The sequence below is a fragment of the Ceratosolen solmsi genome, unplaced genomic scaffold (assembly GCF_000503995.2).
Source record: "Ceratosolen solmsi marchali unplaced genomic scaffold, CerSol_1.0 scaffold1, whole genome shotgun sequence".
NCBI lineage: Eukaryota > Metazoa > Arthropoda > Insecta > Hymenoptera > Agaonidae > Ceratosolen > Ceratosolen solmsi.
The window spans coordinates 12,312,673-12,332,557 of record NW_011948415.1 but is presented as its reverse complement, the minus strand read 5'-3'; the positions used below and the strand labels follow the sequence as shown (position 1 = coordinate 12,332,557).

The window sequence follows — 19,885 nt, the reverse complement described above, 5'->3', positions numbered from 1 at the left end:
TGTTTATTAGTTTTATTTATTAGTCTTTATTTACTTGCATATTAATAGTACAATGATCAATAAGTACTAAAGCAATTATAATGATTATTAAAATACCTATACAACTACGTTGTATCGAATTGCTCAAATTCATAGGATTTTGTATTTTATAGTATTTTATGTATCATTAGTATGTAACCTTATCATTGTATTTATAAAGATAAAATAAATTCTCGAAGTCAATGTAAGAATTTGCATTGGAAATGCTTTTTACAATCATGAGCATTTACTGTGCAAATAAATCTTTTCGATCATCATTACTATTTTTATTATAACAACAACAACAACAACAACAACAACAACAACAACAACAACAACAATAATAATAATAATAATAATAATTAGATGTAGAAGAAGAAGAAGAAGAAGAAGAAGATAAAGAAAAAGAATTATAATTTAAATTATTATTGTGTACGTCATAATTGTCGTCGATACATATTTCTTTCGAATCGTATATCAATATCAATCGAATTCCTTGTTCACTGGAATTATTACGTTATTATTGCAATCTTTGCCGCTGGTACTCAATACCTAATAATACGGGAATTTTCATATTCTTTTTTTTTTTTGTATTTTTTCTCTTTTTAACTAAATACAATTGAATAGAACTACACGCGCTAATGTTATATAACCAAAAGAAAAAAAAGATTCCTCTACCGTGACAATGAACCCAAAGCCAAGAAAGTACGGGGACATTGCCGTGACCAGGATTCGAACCTGGGTTACTACGGCCACAACGTAGGGTCCTAACCACTAGACGATCACGGCTACAAGAGGTCTTGGCCACCATTGCTTATGAGTTCTATTTCTGTCCGTAAATTACACGTCTCTTTTGAAAAATGCATATTTATAATTTTATATATGTAATCGTGAATTGTCTATAATTCAGTTACCAAATCACGTTTCTCTGTGCGCTATTTCGATATGTATTATACATTTTCATGATTTTCTTTATCTTCCGGATGGCGACATCTATTATGAAACATATTTATTATCAATATATTGATTGTGTTTCAAAGCTTTAAAAAAAACTTAAATAACTCTGTGCTTATATTTCATCAAATGTTTGAACAATGTTCATGAAATGCCGTCAATTTATCAAATAACGACTCTGCGTAGTAATTTAATGTAATTGAATGATCAAGAATAGCATATTTCGCTTTGTTTACAGATTCAAATGAACTCTGACTATAAGATATGGACATTTTTGTAATTTGCCAATACATTTTTTACACGTATAGAACACAAATGTGTATAATGATATTACGTATCAATTTTTACTTATTAAGATTATTATTATTTTTTTTTTATACTATAACTCAGTAAACGTCGAAAAAAATATTAAAAAAACTTTGAATAAATTTGTCGATATTCTAAGTCCGACTTTAGGCAAATAAATTTAAACAATCATAAGAAGAAATGTAATTTTGTACAAATTGTATGCCTTTTTTGTTTTTTCTTTTAATCATCTATTGAATAGGACGATTAATCTAACCAATAATTATTTTAAATAATTTGCTACACGTAAGCTATTAATAAATTATAAGGAAAGGAATATAAATATCAATGTTTAAATGAAATCAATGTTTGAAATTATGAAACGAAGTTAAAGGTGAAGGAGTTTCGTAGTCCAGTCATCAATCTCGTAAAATGTTTATTCATATATAAATATATATATATATATATATATATATTTATACATATGTATGTGCATCGGTGTCGATAAATACGTTTTCTTTCCTCTTTTATGTTGTTCTTCTTATAAAGAACGTCAGTCAAAAACTTAGCTTAAATGAACAATTTGTGCAGATAAAAAGTAATAATATTACAAAGTTAAAAATGTTGGTGAGGAATTCACAAATACCACTAGTAGCAGCTTTGAAAAATAGGTATAAAAACATATAAAAATTAAGTTATTTCCCATGTTGTTCAACATAACCTAAATTTACTTTTATACAAAATTTCATTGAAAGTAATTCTATTGTGTCAGAAGAAATGCAATTACAACAATGTTTCATGTAATATGTAAATACTGAAATATATATAAAAAAATTTTATTTCTATTTTTACTAATGTAAAAAAAAAAAAATATATATATATATATATATATATATATATATATATGAATGCACATACTTATGCGTACGCGCGCGCGCGTGTATATATATATATATATATGCATAATCTATGCGCATAGCATGCAATGATATATATATATATATATTTTTTTTTTTATCATATTGCTTTTTTATTAAAAAATACTTGTTATATATGAAATTCTATAATTTACAGTGGACTTCACAATAAATGTAATTATTTATTACATAAATGTGGACTTGTTACTTCGTTCAAAAGACTAAAAACCAATGGTCCTTCTGTCACCCCATATCCTCCTTTATCACAACCAATTGAAGGATTACCAACTCCAATATACTCGAGTGCCAAGGAAGAAAATCAATTAACAGAAATTACAGTCTTATCAAATGGTTTAAGAGTTGCATCTGAAAATCGATTTGGACAATTTTTTACTATTGGAGGTATTTTTATTAAAAATCACAATTATTAATTTAATCGTTTTTGTAATTTTGGTACCTTTAGCATCTGTATAAAAATTCTTTTCATTAAAATGTTTTAGTTTTAATTGATTCCGGATCTCGATATGAAGTTGCTTATCCGAGTGGTATTTCACACTTTCTTGAAAAATTAGCTTTTGGTGTAAGTTTTACATCTTTGTTTGTTACATTTCTTAGGCAAATTTGTTATCAAACATTTAATAATATTTTTAATCTATTTAATAATATTTTTTAATAATATTTTTAATCAGTCAACAAAATCATACGATAATAAGGATGATATAATGCTTACATTGGAAAAGCATGGAGGTATTTGCGATTGTCAAGCTTCGAGAGATACTTTTGTGTACGCTGCATCTGCCGAACGTCACGGATTAGATAAAGTAACCGAAGTCTTAGGAGATATTGTTTTAAGGCCTAAGTTAACGGAGGAGGAGGTACTTCAAATACATTCAAAGTATAATAAATCATTGTTTCTATCATTAAATTGTTTATTTCATTTCAATTTTAGATTAACACAGCTAGGCAAGTTATTCAATTTGAATTTGAAACACTTTTAACAAGACCAGAGCAGGAAACTTTATTATTGGACATGATTCATGCCGTATGTTTTATCGAGATCCTTTATTTGAATTATGTTCAAGTAAAATTTTCGTTACGTTTAGCCAATTGATTTTTTATTATTATCATTATTATTTATAGGCAGCTTATAGAGACAACACACTGGGATTGCCAAAAGTTTGCCCAGAAGGAAATATTAATAAAATAGATAGAAAAATTCTTTTCACTTACTTGAAGCATCATTACGTACCAAAACGAATGGTAATAGCTGGCGTTGGTGTGGAACATAAAAGATTGGTCGAAGCAGTTGAGAAGTAATTTCACTTTAAACTTAAGCATCAAATTAATCTATTGCACGAACGATTTATTATGACATGATTGCTATCATAACTGAACTTATGGCTAATACAATACCATATTAAAATGACTACAATTTCATAGATAATTATAACGTAATATAATTACTTTCAGATATTTTGTAGACAAAAAAGCAATATGGGATGACGATCCAACTTTTGTATCGGATAGAACAAATAATTTTGTGGATGAATCGGTTGCACAATACACTGGAGGCTACATTTTGGTTAATATAAATTTTTAATATTTCGATCTCACCGATTATCAATTTCCTTCAATTTTTTTTGCTTTTCGCCCAACAGGAAGAATGTAATGTTCCGGTGTATGCGGGTCCTAGCGGATTACCAGAATTGTCTCACTTTGTAATAGGCTTGGAGGGCTGCTCGCATCAAGATCCTGATTTTGTTACAATGTGTGTTTTAAATATGATGATGGGTGGAGGTGGTAGCTTTAGTGCAGGTGGGCCTGGGAAAGGCATGTACTCACGGTTATACATAAATGTTTTAAACAGGTAAGTTTATTAGTCGCAAACACTAGGCTGGACAATATTAAGTATAATGTACTCGTGGATAACTCTAGGTAACGAATGTACAATTAAATATCTTTATTTTTAGATATCATTGGTTGTACAGTGCAACAGCGTACAACCACGCCTACATAGATACCGGCCTTTTCTGTATTCATGCATCTGCCACTCCGTCTCATGTTCGAGAAATGGCTGAGGTTATTATTCATGAAATGGTTGCAATGTCAGGGAAATTATCGAGCGATGAATTAGCGGTAATTATCAATGTTTTTTAGCAAATTCGAGAATAATTCAAATGGAAAAATTGCTTTCGAAGGAAAAAACTGATGTGTTTGATGTTATATGAATTTTCAGAGAGCAAAAAAACAATTGCAATCGATGCTGTTGATGAACTTAGAGCAGAGACCAGTGGTATTTGAAGACATTGGTAGGCAAGTCTTAGCGACTGGCAGTAGAAAACGTCCAGAGTATTATATACAAGCAATCGGTTAGTAATGAACAAAATGTCCCCGTAAATATAGAGAAATATTGAGTGAATGAGGTTAAGTTTATGGGAATCTTAATTGCAAAATTTACATATATCAAACAATACTGTATTCTCTACTGTAATTACATTATAAAAGTGAGAAATATTGCGATACTCGTTTTAAAAATTTCAGAAAATACTACTATCGACGATGTAGTCAGAGTTGCGCGGCGCTTACTCAAGTCACCGCCGAGCGTAGCAGCCCGAGGCGAAGTCAGGCACGTCCCGTCAATTACAGACATTCAAGCCGGTCTATTGGATGCACAAGGTCACGTGCCAGGTTCCCGGAGCAAGCTATCGCTTTTTCGTTAATAATAATTTCGTCAGTAGATCAAAGCTTTCAAACTATGTTTCACGAACATTTCGTTATTTAATAAGAAAATGAAAATAATTAAATATGTAAGAGAATGACCGAAACTTACGATTTCAATAGTAACAAATATATTGACAACAATTTGAATATTAATATAAAATTAAATTTTATTCTTGTTATCTTGTCTATTTATTAGAGATGAATACTTGTATGAATTCTGCGCGAAAGATATTTTGTAATCCATAAAAAAATCCATAATAGTGCTGAGTGCTCTAGTGGACAAGGCAAATTGATTTAATGCAATATTCTCCAATTTCAGTTTTCATTCTCATTTATCGGTTGATGTGCATTTGAATTTTTTAATTGAAGCAAGCATGACATCTCCTGAAGTGTATTCTGTAACAATTTAATACATTTTATATGATTAAAGAGAACGTTATTTATTTTGTATAAATATTACCTGAAATTTCATAAAATTTTGTTCAAACTTGACACTTATGTAATCATTTGAATCGCTCTTTATATAATCAGCAGTTACGTCATCCTTGTCAAGTGAATCTTTGTCAAGTAAATACCATTCGATTGACGGCATTTTTATCGTTTCGAAAAATATTAAAAGTCCTGTTATATATATATTGCATAGCATGCAATGCACACACACCCACACACACACACACACACACACATAAATATTTAAGTCAAATATTTTATTACACATAAAAATGAAATTTATGAAATAATTTACTACTTGTTTCTTCAATCCAATAATTACAAACAGTCGAGTATATGACATGTATTCGTTGGAGTGAATCGTGTATACAATTTTCACACAATATATTTTTATCAGGGAATGATGACTGTTCAATCTTATTAATTAAAACATTATAATAACTCTAAAATATTTAATATATTATTACATAATAGTCGAGCAATGATTGATAATCGATTTGTTATATTACCGTTCCTCTGTCAATAATAATAGATAAAGCATCTTGAATGAATTTTACAACGGCAGCATAATTATTTGAATTATAATTCTGTTCGCTATTTGTAAAGCAATTTTTTTCATTTGTAGACAGTTTCAATTGTGTTTCATTTTTTGTGTTATTCTTTAAATTGTCCTTACTACTTCTAATATCTTCTGGTACTATAAATATAAAATTTATATTTAAAAAGTTTTTTAAAAAATTTTTTTTTTTTTTTTTTTTTTTTTTTTAACAAACAGGCCTTCTTACTATTAATATTTGGAATGGGCTCTTTAATAAAATGAAAACAATTCTGCAGGCTCTGTATTAATTTATTTAATGTTTTAATCAATTCATTCAATGATAATTTATTTTGACATTTTTCTATGAAATCAATAACTTCGTTCATTGTTGTATCATTCAATTCTTTCAGATATTTTACTTTTAATTCAACAAAATATTCACACTTTTTCGTGGCATTCATGATATCCTCTTTGACTTTTAGCTTTCCCATTGTAATATTTAAACTATAAAACAATAATTTGGAAAATTAAATAAATTTATCGAGCAACATGGAATTAATAATAAGGTGAAAATAAACCTATCCAAGACGGATTTTTCGATATTCTGTATTTCACAATTCGTTCCATCCGTAACTTTTTTTATTCTTATGCAGTTTTCAGATTTATCTTTCTGAATATCTTTAAATAATTGACTAATTTCTTTTTTTGCCAAATTTAATTCTTCGATAGTAAAATTCCCACCCAATTCAAAAAGTCTGTGTATAATAACCGATTAGAGAATATATTTTTATAGATTCTGAAATATGATTATTAAAATGAGATTTTTGAAAATAGATATGATTTTCTTACAGAATTCGACTGAGGAAAGATTCGTTATAATTTGTCATTAAAGAAGTTTTTTTCATCATGCGTTCTGAAGTGCAAGTGATCTTTAAAGTAATGCTATTTTTGTGCTCTTCTTTCAACTTTGTCAACTAAATAATTTTTTATTATTATTTTATTATCGCGTATTAACTAGGCTATCAAAATATAAAGATTATGACTTGTTTATAACAAACCATATTTATTAAGGACGTCACTTGACCGCTCGTTTTTATTTTTGTGCCGTCTTCTTTCAGCATTTGCGAAGACATTGATTTATAAGTGTCGATTATGTCGGTAAAATTCAAGAAAGTATCGGCGCATTTGGCCGATTCTTCTATCAATCCTGTAATCATCTATAAAATAGTAAATATTTATACAGACTGTATTAATTTACAATCTGTCCAAAATGTCCAACCTTTTTATGCAGCTCTAATTTATTTTGATGCTCTAATAATTCCTTTGCACGTATATCGTAGACTGTTTTGCAAATGTTGTTGCGCGATTTTTCTACAGACTTTAAATTATTTTCCAAACTTCGAGCAGCTTCGAATAGTAATTCATTCACCCAAGTTTCTACAATACTCATCGTGTCTTTCTCGAGCCAAGACTGATACGACGACATATTAATTAAAAAACTGAAATAATAAATTACCTATAATTATTTTTAACTTTTTATACAATTTATCTTGGCCATATTAATCTTCATTTTTTAACGCGACGATCCGTTTTATTAAAATTAACTCGCATCTTCCGCTCTATCGAGCATTACATGTAATTTATAATTTTGCAAACAATACCATAAAAATTAATAAGCAAAAATCTAATTCAATTTTATATAACAAATATATTTTTAATTTAAAAACTTAACAGACTTCGATTTCCACGTATCAAGAGAATCGGTTTGTCTCTCAATCAATTCCAGCTCCTGGAATATAATATCTTCCACGTTTATAATGTCCGAACAATCGTTATCAGATTCATACGAAGATTCAAGACTTTCAGCATATTCCGTGGGCATATTTATTTCAAGAAATTTATCAATTTTATTTTTCATAGATAATACTTCGGTTTTAAGCGTGTTCTTACATTTTTTGATTATACGACAATCCTCTTCGTAATCAGAATTAAATCTGATAAATAAAAACCGGTACATTCATTATGATATAATATAGAAAATATTGTATTATAATTAACCAATAGATCTAATAAGTTAGATCATCTTTAATGTAACGTAATAATTTATTTAATAATTTGTTTAAAGATATATTAATGCCTATACCTTTTATTTTTTCGATCTAAGATCGCAAATACTTGAACCAGTATCTTGTCTAATATTTCAATGCTATTTCCTTCTCTTAAATTTTTTATTTCCGCATCAATATTTTCTTGCAAATTCAGATGATACTGAAGACCTTTTTCAGCCCTATTTCCCAACTGTTTCATTACGGCGTTCTGTAGTTTTGCAAAACTAGCTAATTGAATATCCCACGGAGAGCCGAAATCGTTAAATATTTTAAATATCCCTTTGACTTTATATCTTATATTTTTTAAAATCAAATCGTTAGTATTATCCAATTTCGCTAGAAAATTTTCTATCCGTAATTTCTCGGAATTATAAATTTCTTCAGCTATTTTACTGCCAATTTCATCTATCGTTTCACTCATATCCTCTAGTTTTCGCAATTTTTTCAATTTATATCGTAATCTACAGACATATCTGAATATATATGTCTTATAAGAATTTATAAAATTTTTAATTATCGAATCTAAAATTGAGTTTAATTCATTTAAATATGGTATAAAAAAAAAAAAAAAAAAAGAAAAAAATTTAATAAAATAAATAAATAAATAAATAAAAAATATTGCATTTTTCGTATTTGTTACCAATTGACGATATTGCACAATCAAGCTGTTTAAATTGCTCCTCTAATCGAATCATAGAAAAGGGAATAGTTATATCCCATTTAGCAACAACTTCTGTAATTATACTTTTTCTACTTTTTAAACGATAGAATGCAGCTTTGCCTTCCATATTTTTTAAATACTCCACTCCAGCATTTTGCAAGATTTGATTCTCAACGCTAAGGATTAAGGCAATTAAGGCAATTAAGAGCGTTTATGCATTCAAGCTAAATACTACTGTAATTATCAACATACTGAAAATCATTTAGAGCAATTTTTCGACACCCAACAAGTTTATTTTTCTGTATTTCATTTATCCAAATGTAAAAATTTTGTTTAAATTCATCGACCGATGATTGTAATTTTAATTTCAATTTTTCATACTTGTTGTTATTTGTTATTACTATTTTATTATACTCCTAAGAAAGATAATAAATCTTATAATTATATTTGTTATATTGTGATTTTCTTACATTAATCGTACCCTTATTTTATTTTCCATTAACGTTTGTAAATCGCTGGATTTTAAGTATAATACATCTCGTAAAACTTTATAATATTTTTTAAATAGTTCTGCTGCATCGCTTCGATTTTTGCAGTCAATAGATTTTATATATTTGAAATATTCATCGATAAGTAATATTTCTTCGTTTAACATTAACTCAACAATGTTTTTAAATTTTTCATAATCCTTAAAGTCAGTACCCTCTACCTAATAAAATATAATATTTTTTATTTCCTCAATTATTAAGCTTTTATCAATCATCAATAATTACTTCACAAAAATTATTTTGTTTATTTTTGATACTCAGATGAATAGAATTGACTTTTAATTCCAAATTTTTTTTAAATTCTTGAATTTTTGCTTCGCACACATCACGCAAATTTTCCAATTCAATTTTCAAATTCTCAAGCGCCGCGTCATGATCAAATTTCTTATTCCGTATAATTTTGTCTATAATAGGCGAAGGCTTAGAAACGCTCTCTAAAATCACACAAATAAATATTTAGTCAATTCATTAAGCCATTAATGAATTATGAAATCCATTGAATCAACCACATTTACTGAATGTAAACGAAACTTGTTCAACGCTCCATACATCTTTTATGTACTCTTGTTCTTTTTTAGTTCGACGTCTTTTTACATCCGATTGCAAGTTTAGATAGGACTGACATTGTGCGATATCGCTTGATGAATCGCAACTGCTTTCATCTAAAATCTAAGAAGTATAATTTAGTTGAGCCAGCTTACTCGTCAGTAATTTAAATAGTTAATTTACATTAATATTAATCTTAAAATTCTCCATAATTGATATTAGAAATTGTATTGTTTTGCAATAAATGTTAATAAAAAATAAACAACCGCCATTTAATTGGGAACAAAATCTAATCATACATGATCTATGGCTTCATTCAATACTATCTTACACATAAAATGAAAATGATATAACCCACATTACCATAATTAAATATAACATAAATTACAGTGAAATAATATTTATATGAAAATCCATTGTAATAACACTAGTCGTAAATTATAAAAATATCTTCATAGTTTAATAAAATTTTTAACAACAGATTATCTTCGATGCATAATATTTTATTTCTCTTATATTAATGCACCCATATACATTTAGAAAATACATGGATGTTACAAAAAAAAAACACAAATCAAAGTGTAATATATGTCTTAAAGTACAGAATAAGAGACAGATAAAAATGTTTATGCTTCGACTGCTTTGAGTGTTTTGAGGAAGGATGCTTTCTTTTGTTCGACGCGATTCTTCCGCTCGGAGAGGGAGAGTTTTGCTTTGTTCCACCTCTTCTTCTTTGTTGGTTCTTTCTTTTCAGTTTTAACAGCATCTGGATTAGCACGAATCAATTCGTGAGCCTTTTTGTACATCGTCTCAATCTGAAAATGGTGAATTTATACAAATAGCTTACAGATATTTAAGGTTAATATAGAAGGTTTGAATTTCAATTAATCCTGTTACGATAACTAAAATTGTAGAGCTGTGTATTTCTACAAAGTTTTATTAGTAAACGTATTCGTGTTGTCCAACTGCGACGCTATGCAACATTATTTGTCATTACAGCAATTTAGTTGGACGTTATTCAAAAAATTAAATAAAGCCTTACATTATCAGCACTGATGCCATTTTTGATGTACTGTGAAAACTGACGTTTATATGCTTCATCGTCTTCTTCTTCTAATGTACGCATATAATTGGCAACATGTTGAGCAAAAATATGCTGACGATGTACACCGGCATTAAGAGTCTTGGTCTCGTTATTGTAACCAGGGAATCTTTTTAGACTGAAAATATAAAAATTACGTTGTAGTTTTTATACCAAATATCTATAAAATACATTTTATTTTAAATTTAAAAAATCAGAGACACTTTATAATCTTTAATACCTGTATAATGTCTCATTTTAAATTTGTAAAACACAAATAGAAAAACAAGACATTATGATGGCTCAGATGACGCGCATGTGTCAAAAATTCATCATAAATTACATTTTACATCTTATTACAAGTTATTTAAATGTTTGTATTACAGGAAGCAAAATTTATTGAAAAAATAATGTAATTTACTTGTGAGGAATGTTGAGTCCTCCATCGATCGCCCCTTTCATGGCACCAAAAATTCTGGCACCTGTGGTTGTACGCATGAGGCCAGTATCTAAATAACACTTGAACGCCGCTGGGCCCTTATCTACCTCTTCAACGTTATAACTACCACCGGTAGCTTCGACTATTCCAGTGTACAGTTTGTCTAGACCCAAGTTTTTGAGTAACTGAAATTCAAATCATAATCTATAAAATAATGTTTTCTCTTAAGGGATTGAAAGCATAAGTATATTAAACAATTGTTATTCAGATGTTAAAAATAGTAGGGAACAAGTATTTTGTCTTCAGTTATGTATCGAAGCGAGCTGAGTGGGTCATCATTTAACAATTTCTTAATGTTAAATATTACATCATGAAATAATCAATATACTTACTCTTCTAGCAAGGAGAAGTCCCGTGCAATAAGCGGACGCATAATTGGTAAGACCAACTTTGATTCCATATCTTTCAAGCTCGTGGCTGTATGCAGCGCATACAATCTTATCGCCTTCGATCCTAGAGTAGGCAACCTGTAAAAAATAAATTCTATCGATTAACATTTATAATACATCGATTCTGCTGTTGAAAAATCAATAATCAGTACGCTACCTGACACGTAATATCCTTGTTAGAAAGTCGAACGATTAATCTGTACTTTGGAGTGTTGTATTTATTTTTATCCTGAATGGTAAGTCGTTTTCTAGCATAGTAGTCTGTTTTTCCTTCACGACGCCTCTTAAATTTCACTTGGTACCTTTTAAAGTACTGCTTATTCTTTACAACTTTAACGAATCCCTGTATTGAATAAAAAAAAAAAGAATTTTAGTACAAAATTCATCAGATTTTATAATTATGTAAGATTTAAATATAAATTGCATTATTAGGAAAAGTATACAACAAGAGACGATACTAATATACTTTACGTTTACCTACAAATTTACGTTAAAACGTTGGATTCTAACCTTAACGGTGTATCATATGTAAACGTAATTGAAAAATATTATTGAAAATAACAAATTAAAAATTGCATAAACAATAAAACTCGAGACTATATATCTAAAATGAGCCCTCAAATTTCCTCCGTATGGATAATATACGGAAATTCAATCCTCGTGTATCAAACCTCTCCATCATCATTCAATACAATGCACATGAATCTTTTAACATCATGAAAGTTACGAATATACTTTCCAAAATAATTACACAGAATCAAGGAAGAGACAATAGCATCTATTATACTTCGTATATTTTTAATGTTTGAAGATAACATACCATATTCGATGAAAATTTTAAGGATCCGACAGGTAAAAAGTCTTCTGTAGCGCCAGACCAGCGCAAAAGGAATTTTAATCATTGCGGTAAGTCTGCACATGCGCATTGCCCGTTCGCTACATGCATCCGCTATTTTATTGTTAATGCTGACCGCTTGGGGACGTGCCGAGTGGATTTCCGATTTAGATTTTAAACACTTATTCCCAAAGAAATATTGCAAAATCTTACAATGCAAATTATAAAGAAACTATGAGAGGGACACTATTATTAAATAATTATTTACTATCGATTCCTTATACTATTAATTGAAAGGATATTTAATAAAGCAATAAGTCATCGTATATCATTGACAAATATACGTGTAGTGATGTTTTAGATTAATAAGCTAAAGAGTTATCGTTAAGACAAATTTTATTGATAAATTAATGAGATTGATTTACAATTAAAGAAACGTAAATAGATAAAAAAAATAAAAAATAAAAATAAAAAAAAAACAATAAGCTAAAGAAATAAAGATATTCGGGTAAATAAATTAAATTAAAAATCTAAGGCCCATAATTCGTTGATAGATCTAGATAAAAGAATTTTATTTTATAAATATTAAATGAATAATATATTTATAATTAACGATCAGAAATGGTATATTTAATTAATTAAAATATCTTTGATATTATAATAAATATTCTAGTCTAATGCCATGGTTACCTTGGTCTCCTTTATGGACTGAGTATGATTCAGTTATTTATATATCTTGTGAAATAAAACCAAAAATACAAACTATTTTAAAAGACACGACATTTATTTTTATATAATTTTTGATTATGTTTAAAAGCCATAACAAAATAAAAACGTCTTTACAATTCTATTAAAACGTCGGTGATTCGCAATCACTAAAGTATATTTGATTATTATTAAATGTCTGATTTAAATATAAAAAATGCTGATTTTACTATATGAATCGTTGCTTTTAATTTATGAACAAAATTGTCTTATAATTTTTCTAATTGAATTGAAAATAATCTCTTTTCTTAGCAATTTTTTACAATATCGTAAAGATTCTATTTCTTAAAAATTTATAGATTATTTATTTGTATAAAAAATCGAGACATTTATAGAGTTTTATGTCTCTAAACCAATTTTTATTAAATACGAATAGCTTGATAAATTGAATCTTTACTTCCATTCCTGCTCAATGTTTAAAAATTTCATTATTTCAAATTTTATTACATCAAATTTATAATACTTAAAACAATACTGTAATAGAAAACTCATGGAAACTTTTTTCAGAAAAAAATTTACAATCATTCGCATTAATTGTAATAGCTTTGTCACATTTTATCTACTACATAATTGAATAGTGCTTAATTGCAAAATAATTAAATACAAATTTGATAGAATTAATTTTTTCGAGGCAAAGAGTAATTTGTTTGTCCTAAATACGTTGTTCGGCAAGATTACTAGCTAAATTTATGTTAACCAATTTCAAATATTACGGCATACAATTTGTATGAAATTTAATTTCATAATTACCGTAAAACGATATTAACTGTCGCTCGGTAAATACTCAGATTTTATTTCATGTTGTACATATGTAAAAATTAAAACTATATCTTGATTATATGTGCCAGTATTAACGTGTCATGACATTTCATCATAACATTTCTTCAAAATATTTCTTCATTTTTTCGGACACAAAAGAATTTTGTCTATAAAAATTTAAAAATCTTAAATCTTTAAAAATATAGCGAAAAAATATTTTCCACTTTTTCTCGCTCGTCTTTTCATTTTGTTAATATACATTAGTTTATAGATATATACATACGTGTGTAAATGATTAATAATTTGCAATTACACAAATTTACGGCCATGTAGGTAAAAGCTATAATTAAGGTTGCACCTTATACAATTATGAGATAATCTCCCTGGAAAATATTTTCCGTTGACTCAGACTTTCCCTATACGGATATGCTGAAATGTCATTTTTGACGAGGTTTTTTTGAGTAGGTGGCAATGGTAAAACACATGGCCCGTTATTAAAAAGTACGTTAAAAAGAGTGAGATTCTCTTCCTCTCTATTTCAATTTCTGTCCTAAGCTAAACTATTTAATACTATGTTGATAGGTTTGACATCCATGCCTCTGCTGTTAAATTAACGACTGATGGCATTTTGACTGGGCGAGGGTGTAATCATAGTCACTACAAAATTTGTTACTTTTGTATCATAATTAAGTTAATGAACGTCACGATTCTGTCCTATTTCTCGATAATGAGATAAAAATAGAGAAGGTGAAGTGTGTGCAAAAGTTTCCTTGTTACCAGAATAATAACCGTAATTATAATATGCGAAATGCATTAGCTCGGATAGGCAATAATTTTTTGAGAATAATATATGCGGGCAAAGTAACAAAAATAACTGTATTGTATTTTTAATAGAACGTAACTTTCAATAATAAAATTATAATCGCATATTTCTATTATATTTCTTAATAAAAAATCATTTTTAATTTCACTATCTCCTTTACAAGTATTTTTCGATTCTTTCAAATGTACTTTTATGTAAAAATCTGTAAAATGTTACGATAAAAATAAACGATAAACACTAATTGGCAAATAGTGATAAAATAAAAATGTATGTAATTACTTTAATACTTTACTTTACAACTCTAACTAAGATAAAGGAAAATATAGAAAAATTAATAGTCGTAAGATTAAATTAATATCATTTACATTATAAATGTTGGTGATGTATTGGCAATATTCTTTTATACCCTAAACTTGAACTCTAAATGAATAAAAACACTCGTAGTAATACAATTAGAATGATGTACAAAATTTAATCTTTCATGAAATCTTAACTACATCATTCTAATATTTATAAAATTAAATGCATTTAAAAAATCTAATGGTTCGATAGTTCGACTTCGATAGCTGATAAGTTGTTTAACCACCTTCAACCGCATCGTAACAAAGCATAACATTTTAAACAGATAAATTAACATATACTTACCCCTAACTGTTGTAAATTGTTTAAAATTTCTGCGGTAAGTTCTGTAAAAATCCATCAAAAAGACCTCATACAAAACTTAAAATTACTATTTCAAACATTTTCGCTTATGTTTCATTATGATCTTAATTGTATGATGCTTTACTGGCTCACTCGTATCTCATTTTATCAGAAATCTACTAAATCTTGAATAACATTACTATTAATTAATAATATTTTTCTAGTAGATGAATAATACACGTGCAATTAAATTTGATTCCTTTAAAATTTTGATATTATTTGTTGAAAAGTGTCAACGTTACATTTACTTTGGTCAAACGAGGCAAATAAATATGCATTATAGATTAATAATCTGTCCTAAGTTTTCAAAATTATATGATTTTTGTTGCATAATATCCGAAATTAATGATAGATCGTGAGTCTGATATTCTTGGTCAAATTAATATTTTTCTCGTATATATATATATATATACATTATATACATTGTTTAAAGGACAATTTTTTAAATAAATTCCAATAGAATTCTACAAGCAAAACTTGAATATATATGTAAATAATTTTTTTTTGTAAAATTGAGCTACAATATTTATTTCCAAAATGTTTATATAATATTGTAAACATTTCTTATTGAAGTACTGATATTACCGCTGTCGAAATTAAATGATAATCATTTCGATTCGTGTATTTAAGCGCAAGACGATTACTCGACGCACAGTTACTTTATTATACACATATCTCATTATTTTTAAATATAATACAATTTCCGAAAATAACAAAATAACTCGTATTTAAGCTGTTTGCAATATACAACATTGCTTTTTTCTATCTTTGCATCAATGTTAATATCGATATTATAAAAATATAATAAATGAGAAAATACAATTTTATGCGAGGAAAAAAAACGAACGATTAACTGACTGTTCGACTGAATGAAAAAACACCTGCTCCGCGCATTAGATTATTCACCTACAAATTTGCCGCTTCGTCGATCGGTAAAGAGAATTTCTTACTTAACGCCACCGGTGGGAGTCCGTGGTAGACAAAAATGGGCCAATGAATCCCCTCGTTTCAACGGGCAAAATAAGCAGCGAGGATCTATGGATAGGAGTACTTTGCCTTATTTCTAACCTGGTGTTTTTGCTGAAATAATACGAGCCTCGACTAATAAGGAAAAGAAGCGAAAAGATGCCACTGCCAATTTTTCAATGTACTAGTCGCCGAATTTCCTTTAATCCCTGTTCTTCCCCTCGGCGACCATTCCATTTCATTTTCCCCGAATGTGCATTTCCACGCCTGTCAATTGTGAATTGATAGAACAAAAGTAAATTGACGTGGTGACGGCATCCGATCGCCTCACATTCGCAACGGAAACAGCCCGCGCGCGCGCGAGAGAGAGAGAGAGAGAGAGAGAGAGAGAGAGAGAGAGAAAGCGAGCGAGAAAGAAGATGGAGAGTCAGGGCCGGAAGCAACTCGGCAAAATCCTTAGCATTACGGGAATTTTCATTTCTGAAATTACGATGCGTTACTTTCGGTATAAATAGTTGTCGATCATACTAACACTGTTGTAATAATTTATCTAGTTTTTCTTATTTCTAGACGCAAAATTCGTTTCCCCTGAAAAATTCTAGCATTTTCTAATATTTCTTAAACTCATTATTACAAATTACGAACTTACGTATTTATATATATATATATATATATATATATATATATATCATTTATATGTATTTCAAAGGTCGTAATGGCTCGTTAAAAAGTACAGAGCAATTGTGTTTGTATTATCCTTTCTTAAATAACGTTACTGCGGTATGTTCGAAAGTGATAATTTGCAATAACGATTAAGGGTTCGTTGCATTACTTTACTGTGTAACTCGCAGCATGGACACGCGATGGATATGTGTAAGATTCGTTATGTATAAGTGACTTGAAATGCAAAAAAAAAAAAAAAAAAAAAAAAAAAAAAAAAAAATATTCTTTACAGCAATATTCCCGGGAATTAAAATGGAATAAAAATTGCAAACGTAATGGCTTAGCAGCTCTTTGAAGTGCCAATAAAATTAAAGTAAATATTCGTCTGGCCAGTTTCTTTTGTTAAGCATTCTATTGTGAATTCGTGCTAATGATAATAATGACTTTACCGTTTATAAGTAAAAAAATGTATCCAATTTTATCATCTCATAATATTTTATTTTAAGATTAAGCTAGAAAGTTTGTTTAAGTATCATTTACTCACATTTCAAACGGATCGGCAAATCATTTATTATTTTCATGTTTGTAATATTGAAATAACAATGGCATTACCGGCAAACCAAATAACTGTAATTACATTTAATGCTTTTCGTCGTAATATCGTCAGTACATTTGTGTGAGTTTACAATACATGTCATTTCGGTCTAAAACGTATTATTAAACTACAGCAATTAACATTTATATTTAATTTGGAAATTATTTTTGAAATTGTTAACGTCAATGTCAAATTCAATATTTAAAGTTAAAAATATTTCATAAGAAATGGCTTCGTTTGCATCTTGTAAGGAGGCCGAATTAAAAATATTTGCTAAATTTCGGGTTTCCCAGTTTTCAATTGCATTGCCTACTTACTCGCGCGTAATTCTATCTAATAATTTCAATATTTCCGGCTTAACTTAACGAAGAAGTATAATTTAACAATCCTGCATATTTATAAGAACAAATAATTGATACACAAAACGTCATGTCATAATAGTGTTGTTGTTTTTGTTGTTGTTAACCACATATTATTATTATTATTATTATTATTATTGTTGTTATTATTATCATCATTATTATCGTGTCATTTAAAATATGATGAATATTTCTAACAGTTGTGAAAATGCACTTAATCTAGATTCAATCTAAAAATTCAAATACTGTCCTACTCTTCCGCGAGGCAGAAAATTCTCAGTAATTCAATTTTAGAATTCAGAACAATTTCATTTCACAATAGGGTCACATAAGTGAAAAATATTTGACAATTCATTTAAACGAAATAATATACAATTTTACATTAAAGGACTATTGATTTTTTTCCTCTGCTTTAAAAAGTCCATACTCTTTATGTTGACAAAACATCAAGATTTGTCCATTTATTTCCATCGTAGTATACAAATTAACTATCAATTACTTTCATTCTACTTTCAAATCTAATGAAATTTTTTTATTATAAAACTTACTTTCTTGGCACTATTTTAACGTATATTTCAACGTATTCCTAACCTTACGCCAAGAAGCATTTTTTTTTTTTAGCTAATTGCGAATGGCTCTTAATCAACTAATAAATAATTGCCTATAAATGATAAATGACGTGTCTCGAGATTTTATTAATTTCGATCGATATAAAATTGTCGTATGGAATGTGATAACGAGTTAATGGGAAGTTAATAATCTGTTGATAATATTGCTGTATCCTAAAATCCATGGACGCTCAATAGGAAACAGTGATAATACGGCACGTGGAGTGTCGTTTACCGAGTCCTGCAAAGCCTCGATGATGATACATCGAACTTCAAATGCCCCTCTACTCGACGCCTTTAACAACGAGATGAGAGCGACTCCGATTTTCCAGGGTCATCCTCCAGCCTCTTCTTGCCCTCGAATCAGCCCACGGGAACGTGGAACGCCCGTCCTCCCGAGCATCTTGCCCAGTAATAACGGTCCTTCTCTTCGGTTGTTCGTCCAGGATCGGACTGACCTCCTCCGACCCAATCGAACCCGAACCGCGCGGGTCTCGTCCGCGAGCGCTACGGCCCTGGTCACATTAGCCGCTGCTGCCGCCGCTGCTGTCGCCACCGCCGCCGCCGCCGCCGCTGCCGCTGCCGCTGCCGCTGCCGGGGCCGCCACCGCCGTCGACGTCGCCGCCGTCGCCGTCCCCAACGCTAGGAAGAGAGGCAGAGAGGAGCCGCTCGAGAATCGTAGTGTCGCCTACGGGCGCAGCAGCGCGTCCGCCGCAGTTTCCTCTCGGATATTTTCGCGAGAGGAGTAGCCGGACGGGGACGTGTGATCGGCGCGTTCTCCTCTCGCGGACTCCGTTGGTCATCGTTGTGCCGTCACCGTCGCCGCCTCTCGAAGCCAAGCCGCCTCTGCCGCCGCCGTCGCCGTCGCCGCCGCCGCCGCCGCCGCCCCCCTCGGAGGATCCAGCAACATGTCGTACGAAACCAGTGAGTGTGCGCTCGTCTCTGGGTTAGGGGCCCGGTCCCCGTGACCGCACCCTTTCGAAACTAAGCGCGCGACAAGACCGACGCGTCCGGAGGAGTGTCAGCCTCTCGGCACGGCTAGCCACAAGGTCGTGGACGCGGTTTCGCCGAACGAATTGGCGATGCTAGAGCGTC

At 29.9% G+C, this 19,885-nt stretch overlaps 3 protein-coding genes and 1 non-coding gene across 4 annotated transcripts; 1 reads left to right on the top strand and 3 right to left on the bottom strand.

The window, feature by feature from the left end:
- Positions 1-735: 735 nt before the first annotated feature.
- TRNAH-GUG (transfer RNA histidine(anticodon GUG)) lies at positions 736-807 on the bottom strand. The gene has a single exon. It is a non-coding gene; the product is annotated as a tRNA-His (tRNA).
- A 958-nt stretch (positions 808-1,765) lies between these two features.
- Positions 1,766-5,329, top strand: LOC105368883 (mitochondrial-processing peptidase subunit alpha). The gene is made up of 11 exons (XM_011508029.1): positions 1,766-1,928; positions 2,332-2,576; positions 2,675-2,754; positions 2,864-3,049; positions 3,124-3,216; positions 3,315-3,487; positions 3,645-3,756; positions 3,833-4,041; positions 4,145-4,310; positions 4,411-4,543; positions 4,716-5,329. The coding sequence occupies exons 1-11, from the start codon at positions 1,879-1,881 to the stop codon at positions 4,892-4,894; spliced, it is 1,626 nt and encodes a 541-aa protein (XP_011506331.1). The 5' UTR covers positions 1,766-1,878; the 3' UTR covers positions 4,895-5,329.
- A 276-nt stretch (positions 5,330-5,605) lies between these two features.
- LOC105359076 (uncharacterized) lies at positions 5,606-10,018 on the bottom strand. Its single transcript, XM_011495552.1, has 14 exons — positions 10,013-10,018; positions 9,716-9,869; positions 9,432-9,634; positions 8,905-8,963; positions 8,612-8,828; positions 8,027-8,493; positions 7,620-7,877; positions 7,136-7,382; positions 6,915-7,100; positions 6,733-6,857; positions 6,462-6,638; positions 6,170-6,387; positions 5,852-6,042; positions 5,606-5,761 (listed from the first exon to the last, which is right to left on the bottom strand). The coding sequence occupies exons 1-14, from the start codon at positions 10,016-10,018 to the stop codon at positions 5,606-5,608; spliced, it is 2,664 nt and encodes an 887-aa protein (XP_011493854.1).
- Positions 10,019-10,260: 242 nt separating this feature from the next.
- On the bottom strand, positions 10,261-12,626 carry RpL5 (ribosomal protein L5). Its single transcript, XM_011508028.1, has 6 exons — positions 12,536-12,626; positions 11,873-12,058; positions 11,659-11,793; positions 11,249-11,451; positions 10,789-10,966; positions 10,261-10,561 (listed from the first exon to the last, which is right to left on the bottom strand). The coding sequence occupies exons 1-6, from the start codon at positions 12,536-12,538 to the stop codon at positions 10,373-10,375; spliced, it is 894 nt and encodes a 297-aa protein (XP_011506330.1). The 5' UTR covers positions 12,539-12,626; the 3' UTR covers positions 10,261-10,372.
- Between the last annotated feature and the right edge of the window lie 7,259 nt (positions 12,627-19,885).